The 18,314-nt window shown below is 38.2% G+C and overlaps 2 protein-coding genes across 2 annotated transcripts; one reads left to right on the forward strand and one right to left on the reverse strand.

The window, feature by feature from the left end:
• Positions 1-3,154: 3,154 nt before the first annotated feature.
• Positions 3,155-6,016, forward strand: LOC148076011 (RIMS-binding protein 2). Its single transcript, XM_087794802.1, has 5 exons — positions 3,155-3,446; positions 4,241-4,397; positions 5,559-5,680; positions 5,750-5,821; positions 5,892-6,016. Exons 1-5 carry the CDS (start codon positions 3,222-3,224, stop codon positions 5,955-5,957), a joined length of 642 nt encoding a protein of 213 aa, XP_087650928.1. The 5' UTR covers positions 3,155-3,221; the 3' UTR covers positions 5,958-6,016.
• Positions 6,017-12,955: 6,939 nt separating this feature from the next.
• Positions 12,956-16,871, reverse strand: proca1 (protein interacting with cyclin A1). Its single transcript, XM_087795665.1, has 4 exons — positions 16,327-16,871; positions 15,374-15,506; positions 14,448-14,582; positions 12,956-14,377 (listed from the first exon to the last, which is right to left on the reverse strand). Exons 1-4 carry the CDS (start codon positions 16,823-16,825, stop codon positions 12,967-12,969), a joined length of 2,178 nt encoding a protein of 725 aa, XP_087651791.1. The 5' UTR covers positions 16,826-16,871; the 3' UTR covers positions 12,956-12,966.
• Positions 16,872-18,314: the final 1,443 nt, after the last annotated feature.

The raw sequence follows: 18,314 nt of genomic DNA on the forward strand, positions 1-18,314 counted from the left end.
AGGAGATTCATGGAAATCTGTCAGACTTAACATTTGGGTAAAGAGAGTAAAATATGGAATACTCTGAAAAGAAATACCTCACTAATGTGAAGCTCTTCACAGAGATGTATTTGACACTTAGACCTCATGAATACTTCAGAGAAGTATGAATGACTTCAAAGAGCAGTAGTTTATAAATATACATAAGGGACAATATATACATTTAAAGAATGGTTGCTATAGGTTTATATTGTTGGAGGACTTATTTAAGTAAGTTAGTAATAGTTATTTGTAAAGCGCATTTCTAGACCATGGTCTCAAAGCGCTTGACCAATCAAAAGCAATATAAGTAAGTAAAGTAAGTAAGTAATCAGTATTTATTTATAGAGAGCCCCAGCTTGGATGTAATGCTGGATCAGATCAGTGATCTAAAGAGGGGCCTGACCATGAATAGCTCTGAAAGTAAAAACTAGAATTTTAAAGTTGATCCTGAAAGAAACTGGTTTAAGGATTGGAGAAATGTGAGTTCTTCTACTAGAGGGGGTCAGAATTCTCCCCGCAGAGTTCTGTATTAACTGCAGGCGAGACAACTCCTTCTTGCTAAGACATGAAAACAGACTGTTACAATAGTCCAGACGAGAAGACACAAACACATGGATTATAAACTCCAGATCATTTTGTGACAACATTTTACTAAATTAAGAGATTTTTCTCAATTGACGGAAACATTTTCTGGTCAGTTTTCTGCAGTGTTGAAACTAGAGACATGTCTTTGTCAAATACTACACCCTGATCTGTCCCTCTCTCTATTTCCTGAGCTCTAGCATCGACAAGAAATGAACACAAATGAAGTATGAAATAAACATTCTGTTGATGAAATAGAAAAGTTTGCATAATGAAATGTTATTATCTCTACTCTCATTCTCTCATCTCTGGAGAAGTCACTGTCCATCATCCTCTGAACACCACTATCAGTGAGCAGAGAAGTAGATGCAGATCCCCAGATGCAAAACTAATAGACTCAGGGACTCAGTCATTCCTTGTGCTAGTGAAAAGAAGATGTATTCCATGATAATCTTTGTATCCTTTTCTTTTTTCTTTTTTTTCTTTGATCTATGTTTTTTATACTTGGATTTTGTCATCTTGCACTTTGTTCTTATTTTTGCACTTTTTTTTGTTCTTGTTTTCATGAATCTATTGTCTGTGGTGCTGTGAGCTGGTAAAACATTTCTCGACGGAGATCTCCAGAAGGATCAATAAAGTTTATCCATCCATCTATTCGATTTCTAAAAAAACATCTTGTTTAATCAGCTGAAATTGGTTTGCTTACATTTTTTTTATTGTTTGATACTGAACACGTGAACACTGGCACTGATTCTCTTTAACTGACTAGTTTGACATCCGAGAGTTTGCAGCAAATAATGAAGAACGCAACGCCAGAGGGCGCTGTGAGACTAAACATACTAGACAGCGCCACATCTACTGCATCTACTTCCCCTCTGTATGAGCCACTTCAATTCTGTCAGCACTATATCTTTATAGGACCAGTGCTCCTTCACCAGTTATTTCTGATCACAACATTACCCCCGTTTCAGTGAACACAAGAAAACAAGCAACAATACTGTCATATAAGATAATAAATGAAAAATACATACATCATTTTGTGGATTAAAATGAATTTGTGTTTGTAATGTTAATAGGTTATATGAGATGGCACACCATTAATACACTACTTATTTATATTATTTTAGCAGCATAATGGTTAGTTACCAACATTAACATAAAACACTGACACAAGAAAAATCCTAGGCTGTGTTTATAACACTGTCAATAAAAGTTCCTGATACATAAATACAAAAACATGTATTTGTAATTTACATTCACACAATACTACTGAAAAATGTTTATTTCCTGAGGCGTTCAAACACTTAATTATATATAAACATCATAACTCTATGTTTTTGGTTTAAAGGACACGATGATAAATTGAAGTTTAATTCATCAGATTATGATCAGAGGACGGTAAAGGCAGTTTCAGTTCAGTTTCCTGTTCTGTGTGTTCTGAGGTCACATCTGTGTAGATGCTGTGAAACTCAACTTCAGCAATGATCATGCAAATAAGTCAAATCTGCTCTTAAGAGTTTCTAAATCACCTGCTCCACAGCGCCGCCCATTGGTTGAAGGGATCAAATGGACTTGTCAAATCTTAATGAGGAAGATCAAATTACAAAAAATTAATAATCTGCATTCTTGAAATCTGATGGTCGCAATCCTCCTGGGTGCTGAGTTGGTCATCCTGAGGTGTTTATCGCACAGGTCAGAGGTTAATGAGGAAGTGTCACTTTACAGTAGCACGTAATCTGGGTCAAGTCATGATGGGGGAGGAGTCACGATGACCAGGTGGCAAACAAACTTCACCTGCTCTCAACAGACAAGAAACAGAGGATATTGTGATCAATCCCCATGAGCACTGCCTCCACTGACGGAAGGACATTATTTGGATGAAAGATGCAAGATAGTTTTAAAACTCAGAAAACTGCACTTAATTACAAAGTGAGTGTCGTAGGTGAAATCACATAATAGCTAGAATGATCTTTGGTCCCACTTTTGATTTGACCCTTAAAGGTCATTTATTTGGGGCGCTGGATGGTTTCCCAAAATCAAAGTATATTACAGTTCAACTAATTTTGAACCTATTTTTTCTTCTTCAGTATGTGTCTGGTTGTACAAAACTTCCTTTTTAATAAAGATATTTACATTGGAAAATTAGCTTAAGATCCATCCAATGAAATCTTGTTTACTATAACCACACCCACTCTGCTGTGATTGGTCAAGTATCAAGGTTTGTCATCAATCCCAGAATTCTCCACCTCTAAGGGACTCATTGTACAAACAAAGTTGGACGTGATTACAGCTGGCTGAAGTGAAGACATTATTACGTCATAATGGTCTTCACTCTTTTGGCCACTTGTGTGATTAAGTTTGACACACCTGTTTTGCAGTGTATTATGGGATTCGTAGTTTGTCTTATCAATTAATCACAAATAATAAAAGGGTGGATTAAAACCACAGAATGACTGAAAGTGTATGGAAGGTTTCACTCAGTCCATTAGCCCACAGAATTGTTCTAAAGAGGATTACCGTGCCTGCTTAGCTTAGTTTCCTTACCACAGGTGGGAGGTAAGTCGGCAGTCTCCATCTGTCTGCCAGGTGGACGGTGGGAAAGCTGGACGCTGCTGTAAATGGAGGCGGAAACACTGGAACTGGATGTATTGATTTACCCTGATGAAATCCGGTTGTCCACCCCGGATGATCTCAGAGAATGGGAGCTGGAGACGGCGAGTCAGGTTTCCATCCCGTCCGTCAGACTCTTCGTGGCTCTGTACCCGTACAACCCTGCGTCCATGTCTCCGAACCGCGACACGGCGGCAGAGGAGCTGCCATTCGTACCAGGACAGATTATCAAGGTAAGAAGGCCGGAGCATCTGCTTGCTTGACTCTGTTGATGCACTTGAATTGCATCCACACACATGGTTAAGTTATCTTCCTATCTCACAAATGACCAGCAAGAGAACTCACATCCTTCCTTATGTCTTCAGATGTATTTCTGATCCTCCGCTATCTCTTCAGACATATAACAACACATTAACACAACTTTCATAAAGCTGGAATGGTATCTTAGGTCTTTGAAACACCGAAGGTTCAATTATTTTTCTCCCAGTTTTTGTTGTCCTGATCTGGAACCTTTGGTAGAAAAAAACCTTTTGCGCTACAATTATCTCACTCCTTCACAATAACGCCCGACAGGAAGTGCTACACTTGCTCTTAACTTATTTCATTGTTGCTTACCACTCTTGAATCTCCCACCTGAAGCCCTCAAATTCATGATACTGGCACCTTTAGAAAATAAAGACAAATTCCAGTTGGCTCACCTATACTTGAAACCATTTGTGCTTCATACTGAGGGCGAGACATTACAGGCCAATATAATGAACACTCCACATACTAGCTTTTTCCTAAGCCATTATTTTGTAGCATTTCAAATAATAAAGATTATTAATTCACTTGTTCATAACTTGTGATTTAATTACTTTAATTATACTTTAGGTTTAAGTCCCAGTAAGCTAGGGTTGTTTGGTCTTGAGCAGCTGTGTTAGAGCGAGCAGTGAAACCACTGTGGGTTAGCTTGAGGTGCTGTTGCATCTATAAGTGTAGATTGTAATTGTAGATTGTAGTTCCTGACCATGTGGGTTCCTCACAGGTGTTTGCTGAAAAAGACGCTGACGGTTTCTATCACGGAGAATCTGGAGGTCTAACTGGCTACGTGCCCAGCAACATGGTGGCCGAGATACCTGTCGACGATGAATATCTGAAGCATATCTTGATGCAACAGGGGTTCATCCCCGTTGACCGCACCGGTATGACCAGAGACAAAAGGTCGTAGAGTCGTGTTGATGTTGGGATGGCAATATTCTTTAGACCAGACCCTCTGGGCCGTCTCAGTTCTGAAGATTTGATCATCGAAACATCTCCAGTGACTTCGTTCACTTGATTAAATGGAAAACTCTCACACTGACTGGTGAACACTTTCACGTAGAATTAATTAAACTGTTGAAAGCGGGTTTATATCAAAAAAGAAAAAGATGTTAGCATAAAACAACACAAGCAAACAGGTGGTGCAGGCGAAGATAACGGGAGGGGAAGTAGTGACCACAAAGGAGATGCACAACAAAAACTAGACATGCCACGAGAGTAAAGTAACAAAATAATTAATCAGGAATTGAAACAAAATACCAGAAGTAGAAACGTATTCTTGAGAGGGATTTTTCATTTCATTTAACACTAGTAAAAAAAACATTAAAAAATATATATTTTTGTCATATAAAAACATGCACATCAAGCAAAAATAATAAAACATATTAAATATAATAATAATAATAATAATAATAATAATAATAATAACTATAATATAACAAATAATAAAAAAATATTTTCAAATATGGAACTACACACGAATACCCCGTGTGACACACACAGATGTTTTTTCTATACAGCTTCTATCATGTGTTAGATGTATGGCTGATGGGGGGCGCCATTTTTCCTCCTAATGTCTTTCATTCTGTTGAGTTCAGTCTTCAATGAAAAAAGTGTAGAGTAAGTAAGTAAGTAATTTATATTTATAGAGCGCTTTTCCAGACCAGGGTCACAAAGCGCTTAAACAATCAAAACAATACTAAATAAAATATATACTAAAAAGGTCAAGATAACACAAAGAACAACACAGGAGAGATTTTTCAGTAAATATTAACAGAAATAATGACCAATTTAACAACATAAAATGTTTAATGCAGGTTGAATGAGTGGAATAACAAAATATATTTTAAAGAAAAAAGATTATTGATGTTTTTTATTAATTTATTATATTTTTTGTCTGTATTCCATTATTATAGTTTTTATTATTATTATATATTTTTATTATCTTTTTATTATTTTTAAAGACCATGTGATAGTTATTGTAAAAAGTTATGTCTCTGGTTGAAAAGTGTTAGGATATATTTCAGAGTTTGAATCTGTCGCAGGAATGTCTCTGACGCCAGAAGTGAGTGACGTCTCCAGTGTCGCAGAAGACACGGTGGTCAGAAGAATGGTGGCCTTATTTGACTACGATCCGTGGGAGAGCTCACCCAACGTGGACAGTGAAGTGAGACCTCTGCTGACACTGACCATGTTCGGTCCACGCCTGCAATAACTGAACCTCTCTCTCTGTCAGGCTGAGATTGGGTTCCGTGCCGGCGACATCATCTACGTTCTCGGTGAAATGGACCAGGACGGCTTCTATAACGTGAGCCACGTTTGGAAACTTACACTCTATGAATGTTTCCTCAAAGCGCTCTGACTCGTTTTGCTTTCAGGGGGATCTGAAAGGACGTCGAGGGTTGGTTCCGTCTAACTTCCTGCAGCCGTTACCCTGGGACTAGAACCAGAACTCTCCATGCATGCCAAGTTTAGATCTAACTTTTATAAACCAAAGATTTACAGAAGCAAAAATAAGATGTTTTATACTTCACCAGAAAGTCAGTCAGATTAGAAAAACAACTTTATTCACCAAAAACACTTTAAATCAACAAAACATCATCGGTTAGACTTTCGTACTCTGCCTTATGACGTTTTATACAATAGCTCTGTATTGCTTCAGAGTAAAACAGTAATCAAGTTTTTTTTGTCTTATTACATGCTTTCTTACTTAGAAAAGTACTTTGCATACTCAGCATATTTTTTGTTTTTGCAAATAAAGTCAAGCTACAATAGTTTGTGGATTCTTGATCGACGTCCCTGCAGCCATCAGTACACTCATCCATAAAGTAGGAAACACTACACAGTGTAGTCAAGTTTAGTAGTGCTTTCTACTTTATGGGTGACAACACTGGACATCGGTGGTCTCTTCTCCTCCTGTGGTGGGTTTCACAACGTTTCATCTCTCAGGACATTTAAACGAATGTTTAGTCTGCAAAACACAAAATGTTCTTCTCATGGACAAGTGGAGACACAAGTGATCATGATGTACAACAAACAGTACTTTAAGAGAAGGATGAGGTTCTTACCAGTGTTTGGACTCGGCAGGAGAAAGAAAGCGAGAAGTGAATGTCATCTTTTTATCAACCCCACACAGTCACGTGGTTGACACAGGAAGTACACACACACACACACACACACACACACACACACACACACACACACACACACACACACAAACACACACGCACACACCCACAAACATGCACACACACACACTATCACACTAACACACATATATACACGAGTACACTGAGACTCTCATGCAAATACACACTTACACACATATACACTCATGTAAGTAAGTAAGTAAGTAAGTCATTTATATTTATATAGCGCTTTTCCAGACCAGGGTCACAAAGCGCTTAAACAATCAAAACAATATTCAATACAATATATACTTTAAAGGTCAAGATAACACTGAGAACAACACAGGAGTTCCAGAAAATCAAGGAAAAGCCTAAACATATACAAATGTTTTAAGAAATTTGAACGTTCACCCACACATACACATTCATACACATGCCTGTAGACAATCATACACATACATACAGTACAAGCACAGACACACTTACACATATATACACACACTCATGCACACATATATATGTACACTCACAGACACGCACATACACACTCATTCACATACATACACACGTATGCACACACACCCACACACATTTATATACACACACATATTCTGCAGTGGTCAGTAGATGTCAATAGGATTTATTACTGTAAATAATGTCAGTATTCAACCAAACATCTGGCTTAACATCTAACCCGGTACACTGACTTCTTTAGTAGTTATTTCTGGCTTCATTGATTAGAAATTAAGAAGCATAACATTTCAAACATTTATTTAATATGATATTTGTTATATGTTCTCGTCTATTTTAATACATGTATCTCACGCTTCAAGACTTCCTTATAGTTATAGAGAAATGTTTCCTCATCTTGATCGAATAACACTCGTAAACAAATGAAAAATTAATTTACATTGATTTAAAGCAAGGGACGGGGTGGCAGGTGTTAACAATGTTTATGGGATGTCATGAATAATTAAAAAAGCTCAAATTTGTTGAAAATATTACCTAATGTGGTTTGTCTCGGAACAAAATCTTGGGATAATTTATCTTTAAACAATGAAGGTCCGGGGATTTAATTCACAGAAGTATTAAGAACAAAAAGCAAAGCTAAGAAAGTCAAGAATACATGGAAAATTTGTAAAAAATATTGAATGTTAAAAAGACAATTATGGCTTATGATGACAGGTATAAGATTAATGGGATTTTTAGAAATGTTGTTTTCTATTGGTTTATTTTGTTGCCGAATAATAATTATAACATTTAACACATCTTCATTAAATTAATAAAAAGCACAATTTTATTTTAATTTTGAAGAATCTTTAGCCTAACTTTAACATGTGAAAGATCATAAATTCATGACAGTTTGTCATTAATACGGTTCAACTATTGGCAGACGTGTATGTTTGAGGTTTCATGACAGGAAGTCGTCATGTCGCCCGTGAGGTTTCTGAGAAGTCATATGTGGACGGGGGTTGTGCAAGACGCTTCCCCATCACAGCCGCTCGTGCAATGTGCTTGCAACAACAGAAACTTTGCAAAGAGCGATGAGGCGAGAGCGTGTGTCCTCCGTCGCCATGGCGACCCAAACCTCAGGGTCACACCTAGCAGAACAAGAGGAAGCGGGGGGGGAAGGGTGACACGCGAGAAGGTTCACCGTTGAACTGCTCCAGACACACCAGCAACAGTCTCACTAACAAAATCACCTCCTGCGTCCAGATTAGATCTGTTCTTGTGTAATGTGGGATTATATGGGAATTAACTGGTATAGATAGTGTCAGGCTGACCGAAACAAGCGCTGGGTCTAATGACCCTGTGGCTTCATCCTGTCTTTTGCCTTCTTAGGACTGATTCAATTATGTTGCACCGTCACCTTACCCTGAACGATGACTCAGCACTGTGGCACAAAGTCATTGTGGGTTTTGTCAGCTAAACGTTAAAATATATTAAACTCATGTCCAGCAATATAGAGAAACAACTTTTTTAAATAACAGAAACCTACTCATTCGAAACTATGAATATGAGGTTTGGGACCAACTCCAGCCACATTAAATAAGTGAATGTTGTTCTGAAAGTAAAATTTGTTCATCTTGAGCCGATGGGATCTTAATAGCTGAAGAAAATATATTGTGTCAGGCAAATGGTGAATAAACATATTTCAAACATTGTATTGATATTGATATTAAATTGATTATGATGACAACCCCTTTCTCTTTATGTTTTCTTTTCAAGCGTATGTGATATCTGTAGATTTGTTTAAATCCAGGCCATTCAAAAAAGTATTTGCAAGAAGAATAACGACGCTAAGTATGCACCTTGCACTTGAATCCACATGTAGATCAACGCATGGTTTAACCGTTACACTTTCCCACTTTAACATCAGAAATGTTAATAAAAAGCATAAAAACAGAACCAGAGATATAATCGCTTTCAATTAAACATTAGATTTATATTCATAGAAAATGTTAAAGATAAGTGCAATGACAAATTGCATGACATTAAAGTGAAATGATTATTTTTAATGGCGATATCATTGTTTTAAGAATATTATGTTTTGTTGTTTTTTTAAAATCTAATATTACTTAATCCTGTAGAACAACGGCAGTAAAAAATGATAGGGGTTCGAATTGTTTAAATTCATATTTTAATTTAGACAACGACGTAGTGCTGTCACTTAGTGGACACCAGAGTAACTACATTATAAACCGCTGTTCTGGATGCAGAAATGAAATTTATTTCACATCGTTAATCTCATCTGTTCTGGGCATTTGAGCAGCTCCACCCATAAAAACATAAACAACATAACAGTTAAAATTGATTTATAAATCTTTCATAAGTGATTTTTTTTGATACAATAAAAGCGAGAGATTGAAATGTATTTGGGTGGAAAATAGCAAAAGCCTAAATGTTCTCTCAGCTTCACAGTTTGTATTGACCAATGCAAAGTCAGTGAAAACTGAATGTGTATTTCTCTATAATCGAATGTCCTTGTGAGCGGAGTCCTGCTCACTGAAGTGTAACTCGAGCCATTATTTGATCCATTACTGCAGGTTTGTGGATGAAAATCACACGATCGACCCTTTTGAACCAACAAGCAATTTTCTTTTCATCACTTTCTCCCGCGGCATAGATCTGTACATGGTCGAGAATCCATCTCTGGATTGATGGATTTCTGCGTCACACATGCAGGAGTTCACTGTGGTCAAGTGAGCCACCATACAGGAGCACGTTACATTTTTGTTGGATTGCATAAACACTAAAATCAAAAGTCGTACACAATTATAAAAACCTTGCACTCAAGTAGCAAAACTCCATATATGTGGATACACACATATATGTCAATTTGAAGTGTGAATATATATGCGTGTGTGTGTCCATGTGTGTGTCTTCTGTCTGCTGGATTTTCTTTTCTTTCTTTTGTCAGTCCCCACATCCCATATTTTTTATAGTATCTAAAAAATGGGTTTTTGATGGGTGTGTATTGTGTGTGTTATGCACAGTACCTTTGTAGCATGGACATCTTTTGTTGAAATTTTGACTGGTTTATATACATCTATATTTTCATTACAGCATTGGTCCTGCGTTGTATTTGATGATTTTTTTGTTTTGTATATTTGCACTTTTTGTGTGTACTTCCCTTACTTTACTGAAATAACTGAGCAGTAGAATTGCCAAAAGTGCAGCAGTCTATAAAAACGTGTGCGTCTCATTTGTTAACAAAATACAATTTTTATAAAGTAGTGTATAGTTTTAACAAGAGTGTTTTATTTTGCAAGGGATGTGAGTTGTTTTGCTAATTGTGCTATATGTTTTGAAATTCCGGGCCCTGTATTCAAAATCATGCTTAAGCAATTGAAAAAAACTGTAAAACATCTTGCACGTACATGGTGACATTACAGTATATCTAGAATTCTACTGAGTTGTGTAAAACTTTTCTATCCTCAGAACCCCCTGCTGTGACACGGCGTTCCCTTTCTTTATCTCCAGACATGCCCAGAGCACCTGACCAGTGGGCGTCCAGAGAAGATGACGTGTCTCTGCACCCCTACTATAAATGCACGTACTTGTACCCGTAAACCACAAGGCTTGCATATGGTATTGAAGACCTGTCGTCATGGAAAAAACAAAAAAATAAACCTCCACATTATTTTCCAAGTGTACAGTACAATTAACTAAATGCAACCTCTTTTGAGTGTCACATTTCTTTGAAACCTCTCTCTACCAGTAGAGGGAGCCAGAAACAAATATTTCCCCTACTCTTTATGTGACACGTGAAGGTAAAGTTCCACAAACCTGTTTCATGAGATCTCTACCTGCACTCTTTACTCTTCACATACATACATGTAATTGAAGACTTGTAGTTGTAAAATAATAAAAAATGTTCTTTTAGTTTAAGTTTTAAGTTTAAAGTCTGCAAATGTGTGAATCTGCTTTTCTCAATCACAGTGAGAAAAAGACACTATGGCTTCCTCAAGTGAAGCCATAACTTAATGTACAAATATTTGAAGACTTGTGATTCAATGTTGTGGGCAGAAATATACACATATGCATCCAAAAGTCTTTCTCAGTCTTAATCTCCAGAGAGCCAAACTTCCAGGAATAACTGTGTCTTCCGTGAGCTGCAGTCTAAGCTGAACCAGGACACTCTCTGTTATTACATCTTTCACACTGATTTCTTACGACAAGTACTGAAGCTGATCATGTGACATTCTAAACTCCACAACCTGCACCTGGGTTGTCTGACGGAGTGGGTTCCTCGTTTGGATCTCTCCCTCTTTTGAGATTGTTGGATCCGATCTTCTTACGCAAGCATGTGAGAGTCAGCTGATGGGGAGGATTTTGGGTCTCCTCGCTGGATGTTACCACCCTCATCCGTGTGGAAGTGAGACCTTCTAATCTGTTCGGAGAATGTGACCCGCCTAAATCACGCCGGGGGCACCAACGGTCGGGTCAAAGTCCGGCTCCAACAAAAGACCACAGTCAGGGATAGAACTTCTTGACCTGGATCGTTCAGTTTGGGAGAAATCCAGTATTTACTTTCACATTTTCACATTATTATTAACCTTCGCCTCAGCAACTAATCTTTGATGAACACGTTTATTACTGTATTATGACCACCTGGGGTCAACTGGGTTTTCTATACAGTTTCTTGTTAATATAAGTGGAAATGTGTTTGAACAAGTCATTCTTTCTTTTAAGTTTAATGATGACAAAATATTTTCTGTCCTCCTCAATAGTCTCATTTTACCCCCAATGAACTGGTAATGTGACCAAATATCCGTGGTTTTCAGGAAATGTAGTTACATAATAAAAGTTTAGCTATACATTTTAATGATGGTCTTAGAATAGTAACATCTTTAATTGGCTTTGAATAAAAGGTATATTGGTTGTAAAAATCACATTATGTGGTAACTAAAATGTATTTATTTGATGTGTTCTTGTCTTTTTTATTTACTATATTAATAATGTTTTTGTTTTTTCAAACAATGTTTTAAAAAAAAAAATTCAATGTCAGTTTAAGCAAGCATATATTTTGCGTATTTCTTTGCGTGTCAGAAACCAATAAAATAAAGCCTGGACTGGACTCTATCAAGTTGGACATGGTGGTTGCAGCTTCTTCTATTTGCCTTCATAGATTTAAACTTTTTTTAGTTGTGGGTATGTTGATTTTGGTAGTCAATTATATATTTTGCATTAAATATGCACTTGCCTATACTTATATTTTTATATGCAATCTTAAAAAAAATTCTGGTAATAAAATGTGGGAGAGGCTGCTGTTACATCTTACTTGGCATAATTACTTTTGTTAACCCTTGTGTTATCTTAGGGTCAAGGTGACCCGAAGGCCCTTAATAGCTTGAATGGATAGTCTTCACTTGAAGATTGAAAGTCAATTGACTGATTGTGGCTAATGACAAACAAGAAAGTGACTTCCTTTTACCCCGACCCAGAGGCAACACAAGGGTAAATATTATGAATAATATAATAATAATTTTAAATTACACCTCCATGAGCCTCACCAATCATCTTGTTACATCCAATTGTGTCGGATGACCTTATTTTTTGGATGATTTTCATTCCTGAATGCCTGTAATTGACATGGACCTTTACTGAAAAGTTAAAAAATAACTTGAGTGTTTTTTAAGGTTATAATACAACAAATATTTCATCCAAAGACACTTTCAATCATCTTTTATTAAACACGTGCAGCTCTGCTGAGAAGAATCAAAGGTCATTCTGTCAACATGTGTGATTAGAGAAAGCAAAGCTCGATACGTTTATTATGGTGAAGCCAGTGTGTCTGCTCTAACGTGCGAACATCTGAGGATCAATGTTGTCTGGAGAGCTGAGCTGCCTTCCTCCTCTTCTTCCAGGATAACTGATCCCTCGCTCTCTCCATGGAAACCTGAACCGGGCTCATGGGGTGACGAGGAGGAGCAGTGCTGGTTTTTGGGGACGTCTGTAGGTTTGGGTCTTGAGTGGTGGGGCTGTTTGAAGGTAGAGCTGTGAGAGAAACTTTAGTTCTTCTTTGTTTTCTGATGGTGCCGCTGGGCCTCAGGTTCAGAAGAGTCATGTCACCTGGTGTCTGCTCTGTGGTTCGAAGCGTGAAGTTGGATGTTTCTATATCAGGGTCAAGAGCGTCTGGAATGTTCTGAGAAAACGCTCTGGAAAAAGGCAAAACTTTCTTTTTCCTCTTATTTCTGCCCCCCCTCTTCTTAGAGTGCGTCTTGAGTGGACGGAAGGAAGGGTCCGGTGTTCTCAAGAGCGTATACATGTCAGGGATGGGGGAGAACTCTATGGCTGGTTTTGGTGTTCCTGTGGGGCCCTCAGATAAAGGGACGACTATCTGATCCTCCACAGAGGAATTCCCGAGAGTTTGTAAAGAAGAATCTAAGCTGATCTTCTTCCTTTTTTTCCACCCCTCTCTGTCTCCCCTCTCCTTTGACCTGTTTCTTTTCATTTTCGGGGTCTCAATGGGAGAAGAGGCTTCACTCGTGACACGACTTCTTTCAGCGAAGTGATGTGTTGTCTGGTGAGAGGTAGTGGTGCAGCAGTGTGTTGTGTTAGTCCCAGAGTGAACATTTCTCAGCACTTCAGGAGAGTCTAGAGGTTTCTGCTTCTTCCTCCTCTCCTTTTTTGCTGATTTATTTTGAGTTGAAACGGGTGACGGAGGTGCAGGTTCATCTGGCGCTCTAGCCTTCACTGGTTCATCTTTCATGACTTCATTTGAGGTCTCGTCTTGTCTTGCCGGCTCCGATTCAGTTTTCACGGAGGTCTTTGGTTTCTTCTGCGAGTCGCCGATGAAGTTGCTCAGAACGACTGCTTCTTCTACTTTTGCACCCGCGTTAGACACCGTCATCCCTTCATCCAATTCCTTTTCCTTTCTCTTACTGGCTTTACCTTTTTGCTTCTTAGTTTTCTTCTTCTTCTTACCTTTGTTCTTCCTCCTCTTCTTCTTCTTCTCCGAGGTTTGGGACTCACTCTTGTGGGAGTCTGTGACGGAGCTCTGAGAGGTGGACACGGTGGCGAGGACCTTGATGAAGTCCTCGGCCGCCGTGACCATCTTGCCAAGCGAAGGTTCCTCCGGTTCTAACACGGTGGGCTGAGTCGGACTCTCTGGTCTCTCCCCTTTTTTGGGGGGTCTCAGCGTCAGCTTGTCAATCACCTCAATGCCGCCATAGTCATACGGAACCGCTTCTTTAATCACGGCCACAGGAAACCTCTCGTACCGTTTACACCTAAGAGTAAGATGTTGATGGGGTTATAGCCGGAGTCGTCTCTCGAGCGGAGGACAGCAGGAAAACTTACATTCCGTACCAGTGCCTCTCGGCGCACTGTTGCTCATATTTGAGCCTGAAGCAAGGCACGCCGATGACGTTGAAGAACGCCTGCCCGACCACTCTGGAGGAAGTGTCGTTGACTTGCCTGAGACAGTCTCTCAACCTGCAGGCGGAAAAAGAACAGGTCATCTGAGGTCAACATCTGACCCGTTATTAATTTTTGAAAGCTTAAGAAGCTCATATTAACTTCGTGCAAGGCATTAAAAAGATTAGCTGCCCCTTCCCCTCTTCTGCCATTGCTTCTGAATATTCAGAAATAAATGCACACTGCAAGTCCTTGAAGCTCCATAAGGTTGTCTCAGTGATCAGATAGTGACCGAACAGCTCTGCTCTTTCAAACCATAAAGTCAATTTATAATATCACTCGTTTTGGTAGAAAAACATCCAGATGACTTTTAGAAAGTTGTTTGGATCAGTGCTCATTAACCACAAGCCTAAAAACATTGCTACTAAAGGGATAAAACTCCAATAATGTCCACTAAGGGTTGGGAGAATTCTCAGAATAATCTGATGCAGGCAGAAATGAAAAAGTCTCGACTTTGGCTCACTTTTCCTCGTACAAAAAGATTCCTCAAAAACGTCAAAATACCTTCATACTGCTAGTCTGTAACGTCCCTCCTGTACTGAAGCCACGTCATGGGAAATTGTTCCAAAAAAATCTATTTTTGAAACTTATAGCATAAGCTACAAGGCTGCTCAGGCTTGACACGGGCTCACTTGAAGACTCCCAATATGAGGGTGAGTAGAACATTAGAGACATTTTAATTTTGAGTGAACTAACTCTATAAGGCAAAACAAATTGGGGAGCCCTGCATTAGTTGATTTGACAGAGAAAAAACACATTGATATTAAAGAGTGAGAATCATCTAAAGATGACAAATGATTTTTGCTTACGTCTCGTCACAATCACAATGACAGACAGCGTGCCACTTGAAGTTGGTGTATCCATATTTGGAGGAGAAGGCATGGATGACCTGTGGGCAGCCATCGTGTGTGCGGCAGCAGCTGTCAGTCGCAGCAAAATCTCCTGAAAACAAGTCATTGAATAAGTCAAATAATGCCTCTGTTATCTTGACATTTATATTTGTATAATGGAAATGGAAATGGAACAAATACAAAACAAAGGATACAATAACATTTATATTATTAGCTGTATAAAATATATAAACTAAAATATATAAAGCTGCAACATCTGAAGACACGTTGATGTTAGCTTCATAGCATTGATCAACTATTGAAACAAAAGTTAGCATTATTATTATCTCTGCTTTATAAAATGAATTCATCACAAACCTGAATACATTGTGTCAGATATTAGCAGTAATTATCAACGTATCATCACAAAATATTTGAAATATAATTTATTACAACTTAAGAGTAACTTTTTTTTATTGCTTTTCGGTGTTTTAGCAACCTTTACATATATTGCTTATCATAACATGGTGATCTTCAATGCACTAGACAGATGAGCAGCTTAAATGTTTTTAGTTTTTTTATTACTTCCATAAAAAGACTCATATATGTGTGACTAGTGTGGTGCTATATTATGAAAACAAACTAATTGTAAGTATTTTGTCATGCCACAACAAAGCTCAGCTAACTAAGTAAGTAAGTAAGTAAGTAATTTTTATTTATATAGCACATTTCCAGACCTAAGCTAATATACATATATTTTTATTTATTTTATTATATTAGAAGTGAATAGTTTTGTCTTTAAGGGTAAATCTTTTTATTCTCTTAATTGTTTCAATATTTGGTTTTGTCTCTATTTTTATTGTAATATTTAGTTTATTATACATGATATTTATTGAATATATTTATGGCCATAATGAGATGTAGTCACCTACCTAGCTGCTCATATGTGTCAGCCATGTTTCCAGCTCCGCACCACAGGGTGCCAGGGTAGGTGAACCCCCTCTTGGACCTCTTCAGAACCATCTCCTGGACCTCAGGCTCGTCCTTCTCCGTCCCTCCGGATCTCCTCGTGGACTCCTCGCAGGTCTTCTTGGCCTCGTGCATGCGCAGGAACTTCTCCTCCACACGCACGAGAGTTCTGCGCTCCTTCAGTCCAGATCTGCATTCCTTGGCGAAGGTCTTGACCACCAGTTGGTCCACGGAGATGGAGCAGTGGACCAGCCTCCCGGCGGGACTGACCACGGACCGGACCACCTCGGCTCCGTCCGACACCTGGTAGAGAAAGTTCTCTCCAAACGCGCTCATCCTCGCGCACAAGGTTCCGTCGATGACGGAGAACATGTCTTTGTTCTCCTTGTCCGCGTCCAGCAGGTGTCCTCTCACCAGGTTCCTGTCCAGGTAGGACAGGAAGACGAAAATGACGGACCACATGGCTGGTGGAGCGGCACTTTCAGCACCATGCGTCACGAAGACAGTTCCTCTCTGAGCCGCCGTTCAAACTTGCCTCTTTTAAAGTGGAGCCAGCGCGCGCGGAGAATGCCGAGCGCCTCCGAAGATTGTCGAGCGATCGTCAAGTATCGTGACGACTAAACCGATGTCCCTGACATTTATTAAAGTCCCACATGATATTACTGCAGTCGTGCTCCTTTTTTAATTTATTTTTTATTAATAGAGTCGTTTTTATTTTTTTTACTCATTATGTTAATAAAGGGCACATTTTTGGACCAAATGTCAAACAATGTTAGATCATCGTAAATTATGACATCATTATTGTGTTCAAATATAATTATTACATTTAATAAATTAGTTTAGTTTTTAGTTTTAATACGTTTTTTACCGCAATCATCTTTATAGTAATCGTATTTGTAAATTGTTTGATATGTAATTTATTTAAAGTTATTATATCTGTTTGAACTTCTAAAGTGTTTCAATATAGATGATCACTGCACACATTGTATTTATTTAGCTTGTGTTTCATAACACAATAATTAAATTATATTATTTGGTAGGTATTCTATATCAGTTAATTCCCCTGGTATATACAGGTGCAGCAGACTGGCTGCCTTGGTTCTTGGGTCTGTTTTTTTTAATTGCTTATTTTGTATCTTATCTTATTTTATTGTTTTATTTTGTCTTTGTCTCTTTTAAATTGACACCCCAAATAATTTCTATGTTGTGTTTGTAAATCTGGTTTTAAAAACAAATCATTATTATTATTACTTTTTTATTATTTCTGCTTTTTATTATTATTATTATTATTTTATTTATAAACATTTGTAACACATATATATAGTTAATGAAAGTGTTGGCTGATAGGAACCTAACAAATGTAATTTAGAATTTAGAGTTACATTTCCTGAAAGATCAAATTAAAAAATGATCATTTTTAAGAAATATTATGAAGAACTATTATATCTGTTCTAACATCTGCCACTGGCATGAAGATGAGCATGTTTGTGGTGACGGTCGACATGAGACATATGGGAAACAAGGGTTTTGGATAAATGGATGTCTATCCTAGTGTTAGAACAACTAGATGTGTTGGAAATGAATGTCATATTGCTTTAAACCTTCTGGAATATTGAAATGTAACTTATTTCAGCTGCACTAAAGCAGAAGTGAATGAACAAGTTGAATGTTTCTTCTTATGAACCCTACACTTTTGTGTTTATATGTTAGCTGGTTGTTTGTTGGGGGAGGGGTTCCTGAGCCCCTTCTGGAAGAAACTACAAGGGTCTCCAATAATCCATGACTTGGGAGGTAAGAGAAGAAGATCAATGTCTTGTAGTGTGAAGAGAATCGTAGAATTGATCAGCTCGCGTCAATATGGCCATTAGGGTCTAATCAGGGGTGGTGTGTGGATGTGTTGACCGCGAGTAACCCCGGTCAACCCCCAACACTAACCCCCCACTTGGTGGAG

The sequence above is a fragment of the Callionymus lyra genome, chromosome 7 (genome assembly GCF_982586985.1).
Source record: "Callionymus lyra chromosome 7, fCalLyr1.hap1.1, whole genome shotgun sequence".
NCBI lineage: Eukaryota > Metazoa > Chordata > Actinopteri > Syngnathiformes > Callionymidae > Callionymus > Callionymus lyra.